Source organism: Stegostoma tigrinum, chromosome 2, assembly GCF_030684315.1.
Source record: "Stegostoma tigrinum isolate sSteTig4 chromosome 2, sSteTig4.hap1, whole genome shotgun sequence".
Taxonomy (NCBI): domain Eukaryota; kingdom Metazoa; phylum Chordata; class Chondrichthyes; order Orectolobiformes; family Stegostomatidae; genus Stegostoma; species Stegostoma tigrinum.
This window is the reverse complement of record NC_081355.1, coordinates 6553219-6572229: the sequence shown is the minus strand read 5'-3', so window position 1 is coordinate 6572229 and position 19011 is coordinate 6553219. Positions and strand designations below refer to the sequence as shown.

The following is a 19011-nucleotide window of genomic DNA, read 5'->3' as shown; positions in this document are numbered from 1 at the left end:
CCTCTTCTGGAATGTATGATTCTTGAGCTGAACTTGCACCACAGTATCTCCTCTCTGAAAATCATTCCACAGAGTCTGTTGGGGTCTAAACAAAATTTAACTTCAAGAACATTGTCATGCTAGGCACAAATCAGTTGCTTAAAACTAAGTTAGATCACAAATGTTTATGGAAACTTCACAACAGCACAGGAATTAACACATTTACACCCAAAGACTTAGGAACTTCCTACTCATCACATCTGTTCAACTATTAGAAATACCTTAAGCTTTAATAAAACACAAGCAAAAGCAAAGTACTGTGGATGGTGGAAATAGAACAGAAAGTGCTGGAGAAAATCAGCAATATCTGTGGAGAGAGGAATGGGGTTAATATTTCCAGTCCAATGACTCCTCTCTGGAACCTTAAAATCCAAAAGGGAGAGGAAAGTGGTGTTATTAAATGTTCTTTTTGGATGAGATGAAAATTGAAGGGAACTGGGGACTAGGATAGTTTTGAGATAGAGTGAGTTGGTGTTGATGAAGAGTGAGATCGAGTGTGTGCATGCAGCAGCACACAAGCACTGAGTGTGGATCTTGGGGCACAGTCCAAGGCGTGTCTTATGTCTTGGAGACAATTGTCAATAGATGTGAAACACAAAGGATGGGACTACAGTTTGAATCCATGTGGGGTACACACAATCCCTGGGGACAGAGTTGCCGAACGCCTGAACGAGAATGGAAAGCAATGAAGGATGAACAAGGTGAGAAAAGACAAATTGAAATCCCATGACAGGGAAAGATAAAGCTTCAAGGAGAGCATTCTTGTGACATAAGCGGCAGTGAATTAAAACTAAAGTACTGCAGACGCTGGAAATCTGAAATAATAACAGAAAGTGCTGGAGAACCTCAGCAGGTTCAGTAACATCCAAGCAGAGAGAAATAGAGTTAATGTTTCGAGTCCAGCATGACTTCTTCAGAATCTCTTTATTATGAAGTTTCTAGTCAACCTGTTCATAGATTTCATTGCACACCTCAGGAGCAGGTGGGGTTTGAATCCAGACCTTCTGGTTTAGAGGAAGAGACACTACCACTACATCATAACAGCCCTGAAAATCTCCTTATTAAAGGATTCCTCCCTTGATAGAACACACCTCACAAAAATGATGCATCATTCCATCTTTAGTTTTAGGAAGACATTTTTTTCCACTGTTCCATATATTTTGCAAGTTCTGTTAGCCATTCATTCCCAGGGACTAATGCTCCTCTTCAATCAAACATGACAAAGCCATTCATGGAGGTCAGGCAACATCACTGCAGTTTTGTTTTACCCTGAGCCTGTCCTTTTGTTAACTCTGCTCCTCCATGCAAACACTACAGCATGTAACACATTATCCAGACACCCATTTTTCCTGCTATTATCTATTTGAATTACCTTTCCCTTCTCTCTTTATTCTCTGTAGCACTCGTGATCCTAAGAGTAAAGTACAGTAACTTGGCTTGGGGCTGTACCAGTATGCCTTCTATGTCAGCTGAAAAGAAGCCCTAAAATTGAATTCAAACTTCTGAAAGCTAGAATCTTTAAACAATACCAAAAGTAGTTATACAGCTGTACAATTGTTACAATGCATAAGGACGCCATTTGGCCCATCACTGTATGCTGGCTTTCTGTACAGCATCCTATCAATCCCATTACTCTGCAGATTCCACATGGGCCTGTAATTTTATTTCCATCAAGTGCTCTACTATATCATTGATGGTCTCTCTGCTTCTAGCACCTTCACAGGCAGTAAGTTTCAGGTCATTGCCACTCTCTGTATAATTAAGTCCCTAAATAAAAACCAAAAAAACTGTGGTGCTGTAAATCAGGAACAAAAACAAAGTTGCTGGAAAAGCCCAGCAGGTCTGGCAGCATCTGTGGAGGAAAAAAACAGAGTTAATGTTTCGGGTCTGATGACCCTTCCTCAGAATTAAGATTCTCCTCTCATTTCACTGTTGTGACTCATCGTCAAAATCTTAAAGTTGTGTCCCCTTTTGCTAATACAATCAGCTAATGAGAACAGTCTTTCATTGTTTACCTTGTCCAAACCTTTTAGAATCCTGTACAACTCCATCAAACCTTCCTTGACCTCCTGCACTTCACCCTAAGGAGAAAAACCCAAGCTCCTGACATAACCTGATAAGTTGGTTGACTGATTTCTGTTTCTCTACAGATTTCATCCTGCTGACAGTCTAATATTTATCCTCCCTCATTATGAAACTCAGGCTCAACTGTTCTTCAACATTAAGTACATGCTAGGCTTTATACAGGAATCATAAAGACTAGCTAAAGAACAAAAGACTCTTGTTATCAATAATGATATATAGATGCATACTTTGTTGCAATTATAGCTAGCATGGACTCCCTGGATCGAATGGCTTTCTTTGGTACTAAAATGATGCTATAGCAGAGAGGTACTTGGACGAATTGTAACTATCCAGTTGGATCAGATGGATTGTATCATCAAGCACTGTCCTAACGTAGCAGATGCACCATGAGTGAATGGAAATCTGAAATGCATTTCTGAAGATAGCATAGGGGGATGCAGTGAGGACCTAATAGCACAGTTCTACAGAAGCTGCAGGAACAGAAGATCCTTTGGTCAAGTGTTTACAGGTCCATTAAGTTCAAAGATATATTGAGCAATGGATTAGCAAAGCATACGGCTCAAGATGGCAGCTCATCACCATTTTTTCAAGGACAGTGGCATCAACAAGCTGTGAGTAAATTGTTAAAAATCTTGAGTTTCACTAATAGAGGAGGCAAATGGGAAGGTTGTGTAGAATCTTTATAAAGCTCTGTTTGGCCACAACTAGAGCATTGCATCCAATACTGATCAGCACACTGCGGGAAGGATGTGATGGTCCTTGAGAGGGACTTGTCTAGAGTCATTCCAGTTATCAATGATATTCACTACAATGTTAAGTTAGAGATGAGGTGGATGTGGGTTATCTAAACTTCTGAAAACCTTACAAGAGAAATGATTAAAAAAACCTCAGAATTTCAGTTCTTAAGTCTTTTCTGAGGAATTGTATGTACATTCTCAAACATAAATGTAAATCAATCATTAAAATTTCTTACTACAAATGTTATTGAGTCAAACTTTAAAATTGGTGACACACAAGCACCATTTCCCTATCATTCAGGATATTAAAGGTGTTTAAGTCAGGCATTTCCTGTGCATATTGAATGTTTGTTCTGGCACTACAAAATTAGAATGCTCAATCATTTTTGAAGGGAGTAGGGTTATCAGGGAGTACTCCAAATGTAAGTGAGGCAAACACTACAGGGCAGAGGAGTACAAGGGAATTGTAACATTCTATGGATGTTGTTAAAACAAAGAAATCTGATTATTGTTGGAATGTTTCTCTAAACATACCACAGGAGTCACTTAAAGTGCCTCGCCCATTCCTGTTAAATTGGCTGACCCCTGCCAAAATCCATGGTATGCTACAGTCAAGTAGCATGCCCAAGTCTAAAAAAGAGATGGGAAATAAGACATGAATCGTTCCCAATGACCTCTGTTGGAACGAGCACATGTGTGAATCCTCAGTAGGTCAAGAGCATCTGTGGGGAGAGAGACAGTGTCAACATTGCCTGTTGAAGGCTCTTCACCAAAACTGATGAGGAGTTATGAACCCGAAGCATTAGCTCTGTTTCTCAGTTCATAGGTGCTGCCAGACTTGCTCAACATTTCTACCATTTATTGTTTCACATCAGATTTCCAGCAGCTGTATATTTTATCTTCGCTTCTGTGACTGTCAAGTGAAATCAGAAACAGCAATGCCTGTGACATCTCCATAAGGACCAATGATCTGCCAGTGTAATAACAGCAGTGAACAGCAACTGTGTTTGCCTGAACTATGTTTTACAAACTTGTTAAGAAAAAGCAATAGACCATTCAGCTCCTGAGGCCTGTTCTGCCATTCAATATGATCAAGGCTAATCTGTTTGTGTTTTAAATTTCACATTCTCATTCACAAGAACCCATGATTCACCTCCCTGCCATGAATCTATCCACTTCTGTATTAAAAACACTCAATGACTGGTCATTCTGGGGCAGAGAGTTCCAAAATTGCACAACCTTCTTCATCTCTGTCCTGAAAGGGTGACTCCTAATTTTAAAACAGCACTCCCTAGTTCTGGCAGCATCTCAGGAGCTTTTGTGCTCCTGAGATGCTGCTTGGCCTGCTGTGTTCATCCAGCCTCACATTTTATTATCTTGGAATCTCCAGCATCTGCAGTTCCCCTTATCTCTGATACTATTTTAACCTCACTGCGAAAAGCTTTTGTGCTCCTGAGATGCTGCTTGGCCTGCTGTGTTCATCCAGCCTCACATTTTATTATCTTGGAATCTCCAGCATCTGCAGTTCCCATTATCTCTCCCTAGTTCTGGATGACCCACAAGAGAAAGTATCCTTTCCACATTCAGCTGTTCAAGACCATTTAGCATCTTATACATTTCAATTAACCATCCCTCTATCAGTGGAAGCACGCCAAGCCTCTCCAACGTTTCGTCATAAAACATTCCGTTCATTCCAGGTATCAATCTAGTAAATCTTCTCTGAACTACCTCCAATGCATTTACATCCTTTTAATAAATAAGGAAACCAAAACTGCATGTAGCATTCAAGATTTCACTACAGATGATTCCCACTGATATATATACATATATATAATAAATATATACATACAGAGAGAGAGAGAGAGAGAGAGAAAATAGCACAGGAAAATGAGTAATTCCACTGATGACATCCTCTTCCTTCTACGCAGAACAGGTTCCAACTTAAACCAAATCATTTGTCATACTCGACTACTGCACCCACATGATTTCACCTTTAAGGCACACAAAATCTAACATTACAACGGAGAGGCTGCGTTGATCCAGGAATCAGCCTGTAATGAGGTTCTTCTCATTTGATTCTCTTCAAATAACTTATTAGTTTATTTCTTTTGTTGCCTTAATCTCATTAACGTAGAAAAGCTCTTACATACGGGTTCTATAAAAAGCACTTACCTAACAGGTATGTGGCAAATGTATAGCTCAACTCAATTTCTAATAAGACACTTTGATGAGTATTTTATCTTCCTGTGCCTAATTGTTCACCTCCTGACCTTCCTTTGATATGTTTCCATGGCAACGCAGCTGGCAATTGCTAACCGTTCTGTAAAATATTATGGAACCCATGTCTTGGCACAGTTATAACTACCTTAAATCACAGACGGAAAGGAAAAATTCCTATCTTAAAAGCCTCAAAGAGCTCCCACTGTTCCTAATTGTTTTACCATTAAAAATGCAGTGAAAATACCAGTTGTATCTCAAATTTAAATGGATTTAATGGAAAAATATTGATACAGCACTTACTGCCATTAATTAGGTTTTATTAATGATAAAAATGCTTTAAAGCTTAGCATTTTACAAGCAAACTGGAACTCTAAATGATTTTTTTTTAAAAGTGAAATAGACAAATAATCTTTATTATTATCTTCTGATTCAGGTACAAAGGAACTATACCAAGGTGCAAATGTCAATCACTATATATTATTAAGTCATGTATTGAGACTGTAATCAGCTTTATATCATCAGCCCTCATAAATATATCCCAGATTGGGCTGAAAGTGCATTAATGACCAACATCATTCCCAAAATGTTGCTCGGTAACAGATAGGAATTATCTGAAAATCCTTGTCCCTCAAAATTTCCTTCGTCTCCAGAGAAAACCAGACATTATTACTCACTGCATTCTGATTAAGATGGGAACTGAACAAAGCAAGGAGAGGATTCTGGAGAAATCAAACTGTCAAAATCTTGTTGCTGTGGTGCCTTGCTTTATCGGGCTGCCTCAAACCAGTCAAATGTGAGAAAATGTACAGCTGAACCATTTACAAAAGAAAACCAGGAATGCTTTTATGATTCAAGCTCTCACTTACAGGAGAAATTGATAAATGGGTTAACAAAGAATGATACAGCAATCAAAGAAAATAAGAAATATGAGCAGGGATAGATGTCTCGAGGAGCTTAAGGAGCCATATTGCTGATCCTTAAACTCAATTCTACTTTCTTGCCCTCTCCTTCTATCTCTTCGATTCTATTTGCGTCCAAATTCTATGGATCTCAGTCTTGAATGTATTTATTATCTGCGTCCAAGGATGAAGAGTTTCATGATACACAACAATCTGATGAAGATATTGCTCCTCACCATGGTCCAAAACAGCTGACCCCCTTCATCTGAAACAATGGTCCTTAGTTCTAGACTCTCTAGCCAAGGGAAACAAACTTCAGGATTAATTTCAAAAAAGAATCAACAGTTCTCAAATGAACACAAAGTGAAATCTGAGATATTGAAACTCAGACTTCTGTTTTTAAGTTGAATGTCAATTTTGTCCTTCATTTTGCGTGCGCGTGCGCACACACACACACACACACATTGTATCAAATAATCCAGCCTTACTGCTTCATAATATTTGTTTATTAATGTTATAACTAATGGCCATATACTGCGACCTCGGTGTTTTTCAAAAGTATAGAACTTCAACTTACAGTTCTTCAGTTTTTTGGGATTTCTTGTCCAGCACGACATAAACCATCCCAAAACTGCCTCTCCCAAGTTTCTCTTGTACCTGGTATCTTCCTGCAATCAGTGACTCAGTGCAGACCATTACTGAAGTGTTTCTAACACTTTTTGTAGCTTCATGGAATTTTGGCATGTTTCCCCTCTCACTAAGTGAATCTTGACAGCTTTCTTCCACTACACGTTATTTTTAAATTCTCACATGCAGAGTCACCCAAACACCTGCTGGAACAATGAAATATAGGATTGACACAGTTAAAGGATTGGTACATTAATACAGCAACAGTACAATCTCTATGGGTAGAAAATTATCATAACCTGTAGCTAAGAATAGGAACAGCAAACCAACTTGGTATTAGAAGTTGAATATGCCGATTCTTTCATCACTGAATAACACAAAATGGTTCATAAGTGGTTAAGTAATGTGTGCATTATCTCTTTTGTAAAAAGGTGATCTCTATAGCCTTAGCAGCCCATAGGGCTACTCTCTCATTAGAGAGAAACAACCAGTGACAATTTACCATGCCTCAGCCAAGGGAAGAAGTTAAGAAGGAGATTCCTTCATGGCAACGTCAAATAGTGCAGGAAATGAACCCAAGCTCTTGGCTTCACTCTGCTTCGCAAACCAGCTGTTATCTCTTTCAAGGGTGTAATAAACAATATATTCAATGAATTCCAATGCAGTGCTCAAGTAAGTTGTATGTTACTTTAGGGAAAAAATGCATGATTTGTTTCAAATAATGACTTTTTTTGTAAGGAAAGAAGTTGATTTCCTCAGCACTAAGTGGTTATTCTACCTACTGAACTCTAAATGCTATTTATTAGCTATGCAACTACTATTAAGCAGTAAGAGCTACCAGTATAAAGAGCTACTAGTAGGCAATTCTTGTTAGAACCGCTCCAGGGCAATTAGGTATGGCCAATAAGTGCCAACCTAGCTGGTAATACCCTCATCCTATGAATAAATAGAACAAAACTCAGTCAAAGCATCTCCCAGTTGTTCAGACCAGGCTTTTCAATCTGTTGTGCTTGTCAGCCTATGATTTTCCATCCATTAATGTGAACTGGTGTAAAATTACAACCTGAGGAGCATAAAGCAGAAAACTTTTGCATGTGTCTCCAAACGTGAACCATAACTCCAAACACACCTCCATTGCCTCCACACTCCCTTACACCCACCTTCACGCTTCCCATACCCACCCTGTGCGCAGTCCCTCATATCCACTCTCCACACACTCTCCGATCTACCCCTTCATGCTTCACCCTCCACACTCTACCTAACTACTGAGCACATGTGCAGTTCATAACTGTTTCTGGCAATTAAATAATAGAGTGAATAATTGGGGAAGAAGTGGGAGAAGAGATGCAGTGTTAGCATGTGTGCAATTTCATACTAACTGAATCTGATGACAGGCCATCAAACTGAAACCATTTACTCTGTTTCTCCATCCATAGGAATCTCCTCCCAACCTTCCCTTCTGCAAGGAAAACTGAACCAACTACTTCAATGTATCCATGTACTGAGTTGGATCATCAGCCACGATCATATTGAATAGTGGAACAGGCTTGAAGTGTAGAATAAATGGCCTGCTCCTACTTTTGATGTATCTATTTTTAATTTCCTTATTAGAATCTAGAAGAATGTGAGGTGACCTTTTGAAATGTACAAGATTCTTAGGGGGTTTGGCAGGGAGAACGCTGACAGATTGTTTCCCTTTGTGGGAGAGTCTAGGAGCAGAGACACTAATCACAGAATAAGGGATCATCGATTTAAGACATAAATGGGTAAAATCTGAAAGATTTTTAGGCATTAAGAGAATCAAGCATTATAGGGAAAGGGTAGAAAAATCTGAGTTGAGTATTATCAGATCAGCCATGAACTTAATGAGTTGCAGAGCAGAGAGACTGGGCTGAATGGCTGACTTTTGCTCCTACATCTTACGATTTTATGATGTAAATGATATTTTGTTGAAATTGCAGATTTGCTACATGCAGAAGGAAGCAATTCAGCGCAGTGTGCCTGCACCATGTCTCTAAATATTTTAACAGTGCCAATCCCCTGTTCTTTCCCCATCACTTCGCGCATTGATTCCATTTAAATAATCAAAAGCCCTCTTGAACGCTTGCATCAACCTGAACTGCTGTCCCAAGCAATGCATTCATTAATTGAATTTCTCACTGTGTGACAAAGATTTTTTCCTCCTCAGCTCACATTTGCTTCCATCCAAAAACACTTTAAAACTGTGCCCTCCAGTTCTTAAAAAAAGAGTTTATCTGAAGCAGAATCCTTTCTGGAAAACATCACGTCCTCCCAAATAAGGTCACCCTAGGGGATCTTAAGCGATAGTTACCAGTAAGGCGATGAAAATTCAAAGACGGGTTTTGCACAAAGCTAGGTTCACATGCCACGTTCACGTGCCCAGGACACAAATAGAAAGATACATTGAGAACTGGGCTCCCTCTTTAAATTATTAATTGCAATCAAGTTATTTAATTGATTTCTCTCTCCCTCTCCATATGCAACGGCTTTAATGCAATAAATTACAGACAGGAAAGTTATGCTTTTTTTTAATATGGTAGATTTTATGCAATGCCCCATTTGTTAGCTGCACCTTGTTTACCTGCTCGCGGATCTCGGAGTTTAGAGTCCGGTTGCTCCGCAACGATTCTGAGGATGCCGGGAGCCCCCAATATTAACAGATAGACCACTTTCACCTTGACGTCACTGCAATGGCGAGGGCTCACGTCCGGGAAACATCAGAAACAAATTTTTTTAAGAAGTCTCCCCGCCTCAATTTCTTTTAAAAAATCGTTGATTTGCAATTCCTCAGAAAAATATTGATTGCATATGTCATTTTTATCAGATTAACCCTGAACACTTACTTAAGTGCTGTTTTCGAGACATTTTAACTCATTTTGTTCTCCTTAAAAAAGAAGCTACCTTTTCAAATTGAAAGTCTATTTTTGCACGTACTTCCATTCTTGTTTTTGCGCATTGCTTCGACAAAGAATTTTAATTTTCAACAAACTTTACGCCAAATTCGCTTAGACATGTTTTCAGTCGGAACTTTTATTTTGAGTATTTGCATTCCGGCCTGGCGTCCCGAAGGACGGGACGGGGTTTCAGTTTTCAGAACGTGGCGAGACTGGTAAGAGTTGTTAAGATTTTGTGATTACTTTGTTTCAGACTGTAGATTGCCGGAGGCGAAATAATTTTGTAACCTCAATTCATCGAAATCAAAATGATTCAATTTTCACATAGTTTGTATTGTATAGATTAGTTGTCACAATACATATCCAACCCATTTCATCGCCAACTAATCGTATATCTCTCTGCGCAGTTGTCTTGTCAGCGCTGTTTTAAAATTTGAAATTTGCCTTTTCTCGCCTGGGATTCAAGAATTTTACTGTTTCTTTGAGGAGAACAGAAAGTTCTGCAGATTTTTTATCTTTCAACTGAACTTTTTAAACTTTACTTCTTAACTGATCCGCGAGAACGAGGTCCTTTCGTTTCAATTGCTTGGCTAACTGAGACATACAACGTCAGACAAGAAGACCGTCTGCAAACTTTGCAACACTGCCAGGTTTCTGCAGGCTAACAGCGAACTTGGCTCTCCGGACCGGCTAAGCACCACAGGCTACAGCCTTCAGTCTCAACATTACGATAATACTGTCATTCCGCTATTTTATTAGAACAGGAAGTGCTGGGCAGATTTGAAAACATCGATGCAGAGAGAAAAAAAGAGTTCAATTTTCAGGTTAATTTCCTTTCAGCATATTCATGGGAAATCATTGAGTAAATATTCTCAGGAGGCTTTTTTTTGCATATGAGAAATAATTGTTTTCTTTATTTATGTTTCTGTTCTGTGACACTTTGGTGGGCATCATGCTATCTTCTCAGATGCACGGGACAGTCGCTAAACTTTGTTTTTTTAGGGTGATCCAGTTTCAGTATCTCAGACTTGGGGTGATAGGGTGGAGGAGGCGGGGCTGGCAGATGTTTATCATGATGGGGATTGTATAAACTGCTGGGTTCTTTTAAAACATACACCTACCTCTTCACAAGCTAATTTTGCAGCTACAATCTATACTTAAAGATGACCATTAGGCCCTGCCCACCAATAGGTGAATAAACTGGAGGACTAAAAGACACGTTGCAGCTACCAGAAATCAGTTTGAGCTCTATGTCCTTAAAGCTCGCATCCCCAAATCACATTTACCACATAATTTGAGAAACATATGAACACAGAAATTAGGAGCAGAAGTAGGCCATTTAACCCTTTCAGCCTGCCCCACTGTTTAATAGAATCATATGTGATCTGATATTAATCTATGAACAAGCTGGGGGTTATCATATGACCATAAGATCATGAGTAACAAGAACAGGAGAAGGTTGTTCAGCTCCTCAAACCTGCTCTGCCAGTCAATAGGATCATAGCTGATCTGACGGTCCTCAAGTCCACGTTGTTCCATTTTGCAGAATTGACCAGAAACTCAACTGGAGTTGGCATATACATACAGTGGCTACAAAAGCAAGACAAACATCAAGAATACTGCGGTGACTATCTCATCTCCTGACTCCCCAAAACCTGTCCACGATCTACAGGGCACATGTTGGGAGTGTGATAGAATACTCCCCACATGCCTGGCTGAGTGCAGCTCCAACCATTCTCAAGAAGCTCAACATCCTCCAGGACAAAGCAGCCCACTTGCTTGGCATTGCATCCAGCCCCTCCACCACTAGCACTGTGGAGCAGTGGTAAAACTGATGAGACAAGTATGCAGAGAGACATAACTTTTAGATTGTGGTTGATAATTAAAGGAGTTGGATATTTACGATGCTAAATAATCTAGCAGCAGTATGGAGTATTTGAAGGATACACTTCAGAAATTCACCAAAGATCCTTAGACAGCACCTTCCAAGCCCACAGCCACTTCCACCTAAAAGGTTAAGGGAAGGAGATATGTAGGAACACCACCACCTGCAAGTTCCCATCCAACCTACTCACCATCCTAACTTGGAAATGTATCACTGTTCCTTAACTGCCTCCAGGTCAGAATCCTGGAATTCCCTTCCCAAAGTCTTACCTAAGACACATGGATTGCAGTGGTTCAAGGAGGCAACTCACCTTCTCGAGGGCAACCATAGGCCAGCCAGTGATGCTCATGTCCCATGAGTGAATAAAAAATTCCCAACAGCCTCTGATAACCTCTCACTCCCTTGTTCACCAAGAATTTATCTACCTGTGCCTTAAAGCTGTTCAGAGACACTGCTCACAGAATCTTTTAACGAAGAGTTGCAAAGACTGACAACCCTCAAAGAGCAAACATTTTTCTTCATCTTTGTCTTAAATGGGCAACCCCTAGTTTTTACATGGTGACCCCTCCTAGTTCTAGATTTACCCATAAAAGGAAATATCCTTTCCACATCCACCCTGTCAAAACTTCTCAGGATGTTATATTTTACAATTACTCTTACTCTTCTAAACTCCAATGCATAAATGCTAGCCTGTCCAACATTCGCTCAAAAAACAACCCACCTAGAATGTTCCATGTTGCTTACCAGATAATGGCCAAATCACTGCATCACAGGCTTTTATTTTCAGCAATTATTCTTGATTACCAAGGCAATGAAAGATTACTAGGGGTATGCATGAGTGTAGAGTTGAGGTCAAAAGCAGATCTGCCATGATCTTAGAACATAGAAGAGTACAACATAGTACAGGCCCTTCAGCCCACAATGCTGTGCCGACCTATTGTCCTACTAAGATCGTATTGAATGGTGAAGCAACTCAAAAGACTGAGTATCCTACTGCTTTTCCTTGTAAACATGTTTGCAATATTCTTTTACGAGGCCTTCTGGAAATCTAATGCAGCCCATCGATCGGTTGCACTTTACCCACAGCACACATTACTCCTTTAAAGATCTCCTATAAATTAGTTAAACATGATTCCTCTTTCATGAAAACATGTTCTCTCTGTTGATTATCTTGGTGTTTTCTAAATGTCCTGCTATAACATCTTTTAGAACACCTTCTTACATCTTCACTCTTAAGATGATAAGATAACAGGCCTGTAATTTCCTCAGTAGCCACTTCTTTTAAGGCTAGGATGAGGTGTGCCATGACTAGAGATGTGTTAGCATGCAGTTCCAACATTTTGCTCACTATCATTTCCCTAGTGATAGTAATTATGTTTATTTCCTTCCTTCTTCCATCTTCTGATTTGCCACCATTTCTGGGAATCTGTTTTTATCCTCGGTAGTGAAGACCAATGCAAAATATCTGTTCAATTAACCTATCATTTCCTTATTTTCTACTTTTAATACCACAGACCCGCTTTCTATAGGATCAACATTCATGTTGTTAACTCTTTTTATGTCTAAATATTTGCATCTATTCTTAATATCTCTTTTATAATTATAGCTATCTTTCTCTCTTGTCACTTTCCCCTCCTTATTAATCTTTTAGTCATTCTTTGTTGTTTATATTCTGTCCAATCTTCTGATCTTTCCCCCATCTTTCTTTAAGTTTGATACTTTCTTTGACTTTTTTAACTCTCCTCCCCTTGGAATTTTTCACACTCATGGGGTAAAGCTACGCTGTGTATTCTGAAATATTCCCTTAAATATGTTGGATGGACTATGAAGGATGAAGTAATGGGAGCTTGTCAGAAAAGTCAGGTGATAATCATTATATAACAATCTACATAAAGATTAGAAAAGTCAGATGTATAACTGTAGTCCAGGAGTTCATAGAATGTTTTGAGGACAGTTACTTAGAACAAAGAGCAGGCTATAGTGTCTCACTAGATCCCTATTGACTTATCCCTTAACCTAATTTGCCAGTTCATTTTATCTAGATCTGTGTTCATGTCCTTATAATTGCCCTTATTTAGTTTAAAATACTAGTCTTAGACCCTTTCATCTCCCCCCTCAAACTGAATGCAAAATTCATTCACATTATGAGTGCTGCGACCTGCAGACATTTCACAATGAGGTCTTTAGTTAATTTTATCTCATTGCAAATACCAGGTTGAGTATTACAGGCTGTCTGGATTGCTTCAGAATATGCTGTTACAGAGTCAAAGGGGATACATTTCCATGCCATTCAGTTTTCACAATTAAACTAGTCCCATTTGCCTGCGTTTGGTCCATATCACTCCATATTTTTTCCATCCATGTATTTTCCTAAATGTTTTTTAAATGATGAAAATTGTATTTGCTTCCACTACTACATATGGCAGCTGTTCCAAATGCTCACTATCCTCTGTGTGCAAAACCTGCCCCTCTGGACCCTTCTCACCTTAAACCTATTCCCTAGTAGTAGTTTTAGATTCAACTACCATGGGGTAAAGCTGTTGCCTATCTACCTTTAATAAGTCTCTCATGATTTTATAGGCCTTTATAAGTTCGCCCCTCATTCTCTTATACACCAGGAAAAAACATACCAGACTATCCAACCTCTCCATATAACTCAAACCTTTTGGTCCAGGTAGCATCCAAGTAAATCTTTTCCCATCTGATTTTCTACTCCATTCTATTGTGTGGTTACTGATAGGGGTCTTGTACACAACTCCCATACATAACTTCTTGCCTTTAACGTCTATCATTTCGGCTCAAACCACTTTCTATGTGTTGATTTCTTAAATGCAGACTATCCATCTCAGTTGTGCTATTACCATCATTAATTTATAGTATCTCCCTTCTACATTTCCTAACTCCTTGTTCTTCCAGAATGTCCTATAATATTTAATATTCAGGTTGCAATCTGTGTCACCTTGCAACCATCTGTATAACGGCTATCAGATTTTATTTATTTCTACTTGCGCTATCGATTCATCCATTTTGTGACAAATATGTCATGCATTCATATGGTACAGTACATACAGTACCCTCACAGCACCAGGGACCCAGATTTGATTCCACTCTCGAGCTAATGTCTGTGTGGGGTTTGTATCCATGTCTGCATGCGTTTCCTCTGGGTGCTGTGATTTCCTCCTACAGTCCAAAGAAAGGTTCGGTGAATTGGCTATGCTAAATTGCTGCATAGTGTCCAGGGATCTGCAGGCTAGGTGGTTAGCCATGGAGAAAGCAGGGTTACAGCAGTAAGATGGAAGGGTGGGCTGTTCTTCAAAGGAGTGCTGTGGACTTGATGAGCCAAATGGACTGTTTCCACACTCTAGGGATTTTATGATTCAGATGCGGAGTCTTTAGTTTTCTCCTTTTGCCATTTTTATAACCTTATCTGTCGAATTACTGTGAGACACCCACTCGTAATCACTTCCTGTCATGGTCTGTTTTGTCATTTCCCATGTTAATACTTTTCTCTCTTGCCTTGTCTTTACTGATACTCCATCTTCCCAAATTTGATGACTGTGCTAAAATAAGTCTCCAGACTTCAAATTTGAATCACTTTAGATCAGGAAGCTGAGAAGTGGAGAGTGGGGAATGATTCTTTTTGTTGGTGGCGGGGGGGAAAGTACTATATTTTTAGTTTTAGAACAAGATACACTCATCTCAAAAAAACATTAAACCCCTCAAACGAGCCAATTGCTAAGCATTGACAAAGTTTAATAGACAAAAGGAATGGTGGTAAAGAAACAAAAAAGTGAAGAAAAAATGCAAAATGTTAAACATATCATTTATTTTAAAAAATAATCCAAAAAAACCCCATGGAGAGTGAGATATGTGTGTGGGAAGGGTTAAAGAAGAAGAGGTGAAGGGCGTGAGGTATGACAAGGGTGAAAGGATATTGAAAGGGAAGGGAAGAAGATGGGAAAGGAGAAGAATGGATCAGAGGGGGATCAGTTCTGAGGAAGGGTCACCAGATCCGAAATGTTAACTTGGTTTTCTCCTTCACAGATGCTGCCAGACCTGCTGAACTTTTCCAGCAACTTTGTATTTGGATCAGAGGGGGAGAGAGAATTAAGTGAAGTGGAGAAAGGTGGAAGGGGCACGTGGAAGCTGGGGTTGACAGGTAAAGGAAGTGGAGAAAAGTTTGGGAGATGAAAAGGGGAGGATGAGAGGAGTGGGGAAGGGGGAGAGAAGGCAAATGATAGGCAGAAAGGGGCTGAGGGAAGGTGGGAAGGGAAGAGAGAGGGAATTGTGAGGATGAAGGAAGATGTGGGAGTGGAGGGAAGGGGTTTGGGAGGATTGGGGAGGATGAAGAGGAGAAAATAGGAATTGGGAAAGAGAAGGAGCAAAGTTTGAGAAAATGCAGAACGGAAGGTGAGGTCAATTGAGGGATAGATTCCGGAAATGACGTAGAGGAGTGGTGTAAGTGACGTTTCAGCGTGTTGCTGATTGGCTGGTTTGAACGATGTTGTGCAGGCTGTTGTGGCGCGTGGCTCCAACTGTCACCTTCAAGGTGGGGGCCCACTCCTTCGCCCCCGGGACTCAGCTCCCCGTCCCGGCCCGGGGCCTTAGGCAGCCCCCTCGGGCCGCAGCCTGTCTGCTCCTCGCCGCCGGCCGCCGCGCTTTCTGCAGCGGGGCAAGCGGCTGCTGGCGGTGCGGGGCTGAGCGGGCCGGGGCGGCGGCGGCGGAGGAGGACGGCGGCTCGGCCTTTTTCTGCCCGTCCTGCCGGGCCCTGCAGCCCCCGGACCCGCGCCGCGACTACTTCCAGCTGCTGGGCCTCCCGCGCCGCTACCGCCTGCAGACCGAGCAGCTGCGGCGGAGGCTGCGCCATCTCCAGAGGGATCTGCACCCAGACAACTTCAGCCGCGGCTCCGAGGACGAGCGCCGCTTCTCGGAGGAGCAGTCGGCGTTAGTCAACGAGGCTTACGGGACTCTGCTGAGGCCTCTGTCCCGGGGCCTGTACCTCCTGCGGCTGGAGTTACCGGGGGAAGCCGGCGTCGGCGAGGAGGTGGAGAGCGGGCCGGCCGGCGGTGGGGATCCCGCCTTCCTGGCTGCCGTCCTGCACCTCAACGAGCGGCTGGAGGAGGCCCGGGGCCCGGAGGAGATCGAGCAGGTGTCCAAGGAAGTGGAGGCCCGGCTCCGGGAGCTGGACGAGGAGGTGGCCGGGGCCTTCGAAGCGGGACGCCCGCGGGAAGCTCTCCCGCTCCTGAAGCAGATGCGATATTGGAGTAGCCTCGGGGATCGGATAAAGGAGCGTCTGCTTCCCCGTTGAGAGCCTCCCGGGGTACGGTATCGCTTTCTGAAATTAAACCCTAAGGAACCCTTGACCCGTCTTCGCCAGTCACAACTCTTTCCGCATCTGGGCCCAATACACTCTCAGTTACTGCCTTAATATCTCTGTTTCCAGGCCTTGGTATCCCTTACGTGTTGCCCACGATTGCAAAAGGGATGTGTATGAGGTACTACAGTAGTCTTAAAAAAAAAGTGTGGGGTTTTGGTCTCCTTACTCAAGGCAGCGATAGTCATAGAACTGTATTACAGCACAGGAACAGGCCGGACACGACGCCAAATTCAACTGATCCCTTTCTGCCCGCCCTTGGTCCATATGCCTCCATTCCTTGCATAGTTATGTGCTTATTCTAAAGTGCCTCAAAACACCCTAATCATATGTCTCCACCAACACCCCTGGCAGCACGTTTCATACTCCTCCCACTCTTGTATTTTTAAAAGTAAAACTTGCTCCTGACAACTCCTTTGAACTTCCCCATCTCACCTCAAATGCATGCGCGTTTCAAGACTAGGGCAGATTCTGACCATCAACCCTACGAATGCATCTTATAACTTCGTAGACTTTTATCCGGTCTCTTCTCAGCCTCCACTGCTCCAGAGAAAACAACCTGATTTTTTTTCTACCCTCACCTTATAGCTCATACTTGCTAAACCAGGCACCCTTTCCAAGACCCCACATCCTTTCTGTAGTATGATGATGAGAATTGAAAGCAATACTCATAAGTGTGGCTGAACCAAAGTTTTATAAAGCTGTAACATGGCATCCTAACTCTTATACGGGTCCCTAAAGCTGTGAGGCAGTAGTGTTAACCACTGTACCACTCATGGAGGAATCTAGAACTGGGACTGAGTTTCAAAGCAAGGCATAAAACATTTTTTTCTGAGGATTGTTAGTGTTTGGAATGCTACTCCCCTAATGATCAATGGAGGTTTGCTCCTTTAGTTTATTCCAAGAGTAAGTTAAATAGATTTTTGAACAACTGAGCAGAGGACTCGGGTAATAGGCTGGAAAGTAGAATTAAAGAACTAAAGTCTCATGCCTCCATCAATTCTCCATATTCAAATGCATTTCATTCAACTAATACAAGCCCAATATATGTAATCTCTCCATGTAATTTCCCCTGGGTAATTGTCCAGTCAATATTCACTATGTTCCTTTCAAATCCAGTGTATCCTTTTGAAAATGTAGGACCATGAGCTGGACACAGTCTTAAAGATGTGTAACCAACAATGTTAATTGCAATTAAAACGTGAAATTCTCAAATATCAGAATTACAAATCATATATCACAAAACTACATATTTCAACCCTACCACTTGTGAAGTAAGGCATATTTAAATTCTGACATGGCTTTGTCTTTGTAAATTGTTTTCACCTCAGTTGTTTCTGATGCTCTGTTGAGTTTCTGTATCAGTGTCTGATATACTTAATTAGCCAATCTTGATATGTCTGCAGTAAAAGATTCCACAAATTGATCGTCTGAGAGAAAATAAAACTCCTCTTCAGCTCGGTTTTAAATGGGCAACTTCTTTCAACTGTATCTTTTTGAACTATGGAATCCTGACAGTGTGGAAGCAGACAATTTGGCCCATCACATACACACTGAACCTCCAAAGGCCATCCACCCCAGACTCGTACCCTTGCCCAAACTCTGTAACTTGGCATTTCCCATGGCTAATCCATTAGCCTGTGTCTCCCTGGACAGTATGGGGCAGTTTAGCATTGCCAGTTCACCTAACCTGCAAACCTTTTGGACTGTAGAAGGAAACCCATGTAGACAGAGGGCGAATCACTCGAGACATGTAGATCCATGATCACAATGCCTACTGTAACCCATTACAATGAATGAGCTCTCCAGGTATGATCAGGCAATCTATACTGTTATGTATGGCACCATATGGTGGGGCTGAGGTAGACAGGAGTGGTTGCTTTCATGGGAAAAGTGGATATAGTAACATTTTCTTCATTTGTTTAGTCACTGAACTTCATATGAAATTTGACCAATTATGTTACTGATAAAATACACATCTTGCAGTCACCAGGACATTTTCAAGAATGCAAGGGGAAATAACATTTTATACTGTGAGAAGAGAGTTAATTGAATAGCCTGTGGATTCTGGTAGAGGCATTACAGTGGACAGTGCACCAGTTCAGTGATGACTAATAATTAACTATCAAGCTTTGTTTAAAACAGGGCAGATGACTCTTGATTTTTGTTTTAAATTAATTCAGGGGATGTGAGCTTTGGTTGGGCCAGCATTTTATGTTCTTCCTCTAAG

General features: G+C 41.1%; 2 protein-coding genes across 4 annotated transcripts in view; one reads left to right on the top strand and one right to left on the bottom strand.

The window, feature by feature from the left end:
- Nucleotides 1-9889, bottom strand: part of nek11 (NIMA-related kinase 11) — a 259421-nt gene extending 249532 nt beyond the window's left edge. The window contains exons 1-2 of one of the 3 annotated variants that reach the window (XM_048560290.2): nucleotides 9766-9889; nucleotides 6558-6813 (exon numbers count right to left, since the gene is read on the bottom strand). In XM_048560290.2, the coding sequence (XP_048416247.2) occupies nucleotides 6558-6724 (167 nt within the window). In that variant the 5' untranslated portion in view covers nucleotides 6725-6813; nucleotides 9766-9889. Of the gene's footprint in view, nucleotides 1-6557; nucleotides 6814-9209; nucleotides 9262-9765 lie in introns of those variants that run through there. The other 2 variants (XM_048560280.2, XM_059652020.1) reach the window with 2 other exon arrangements.
- A 6011-nt stretch (nucleotides 9890-15900) lies between these two features.
- Nucleotides 15901-16715, top strand: hscb (HscB mitochondrial iron-sulfur cluster cochaperone). The gene has a single exon (XM_048560305.2). The coding sequence runs from the start codon at nucleotides 15909-15911 to the stop codon at nucleotides 16713-16715; it is 807 nt and encodes a 268-aa protein (XP_048416262.1). The 5' UTR covers nucleotides 15901-15908.
- The last annotated feature ends 2296 nt before the right edge of the window (nucleotides 16716-19011 follow it).

Bases quoted from the DNA above. Each gene is read 5' to 3' on its own strand.
- hscb (XM_048560305.2), top strand. From the start codon at position 15,909: ATGTTGTGCAGGCTGTTGTGGCGCGTGGCTCCAACTGTCACCTTCAAG.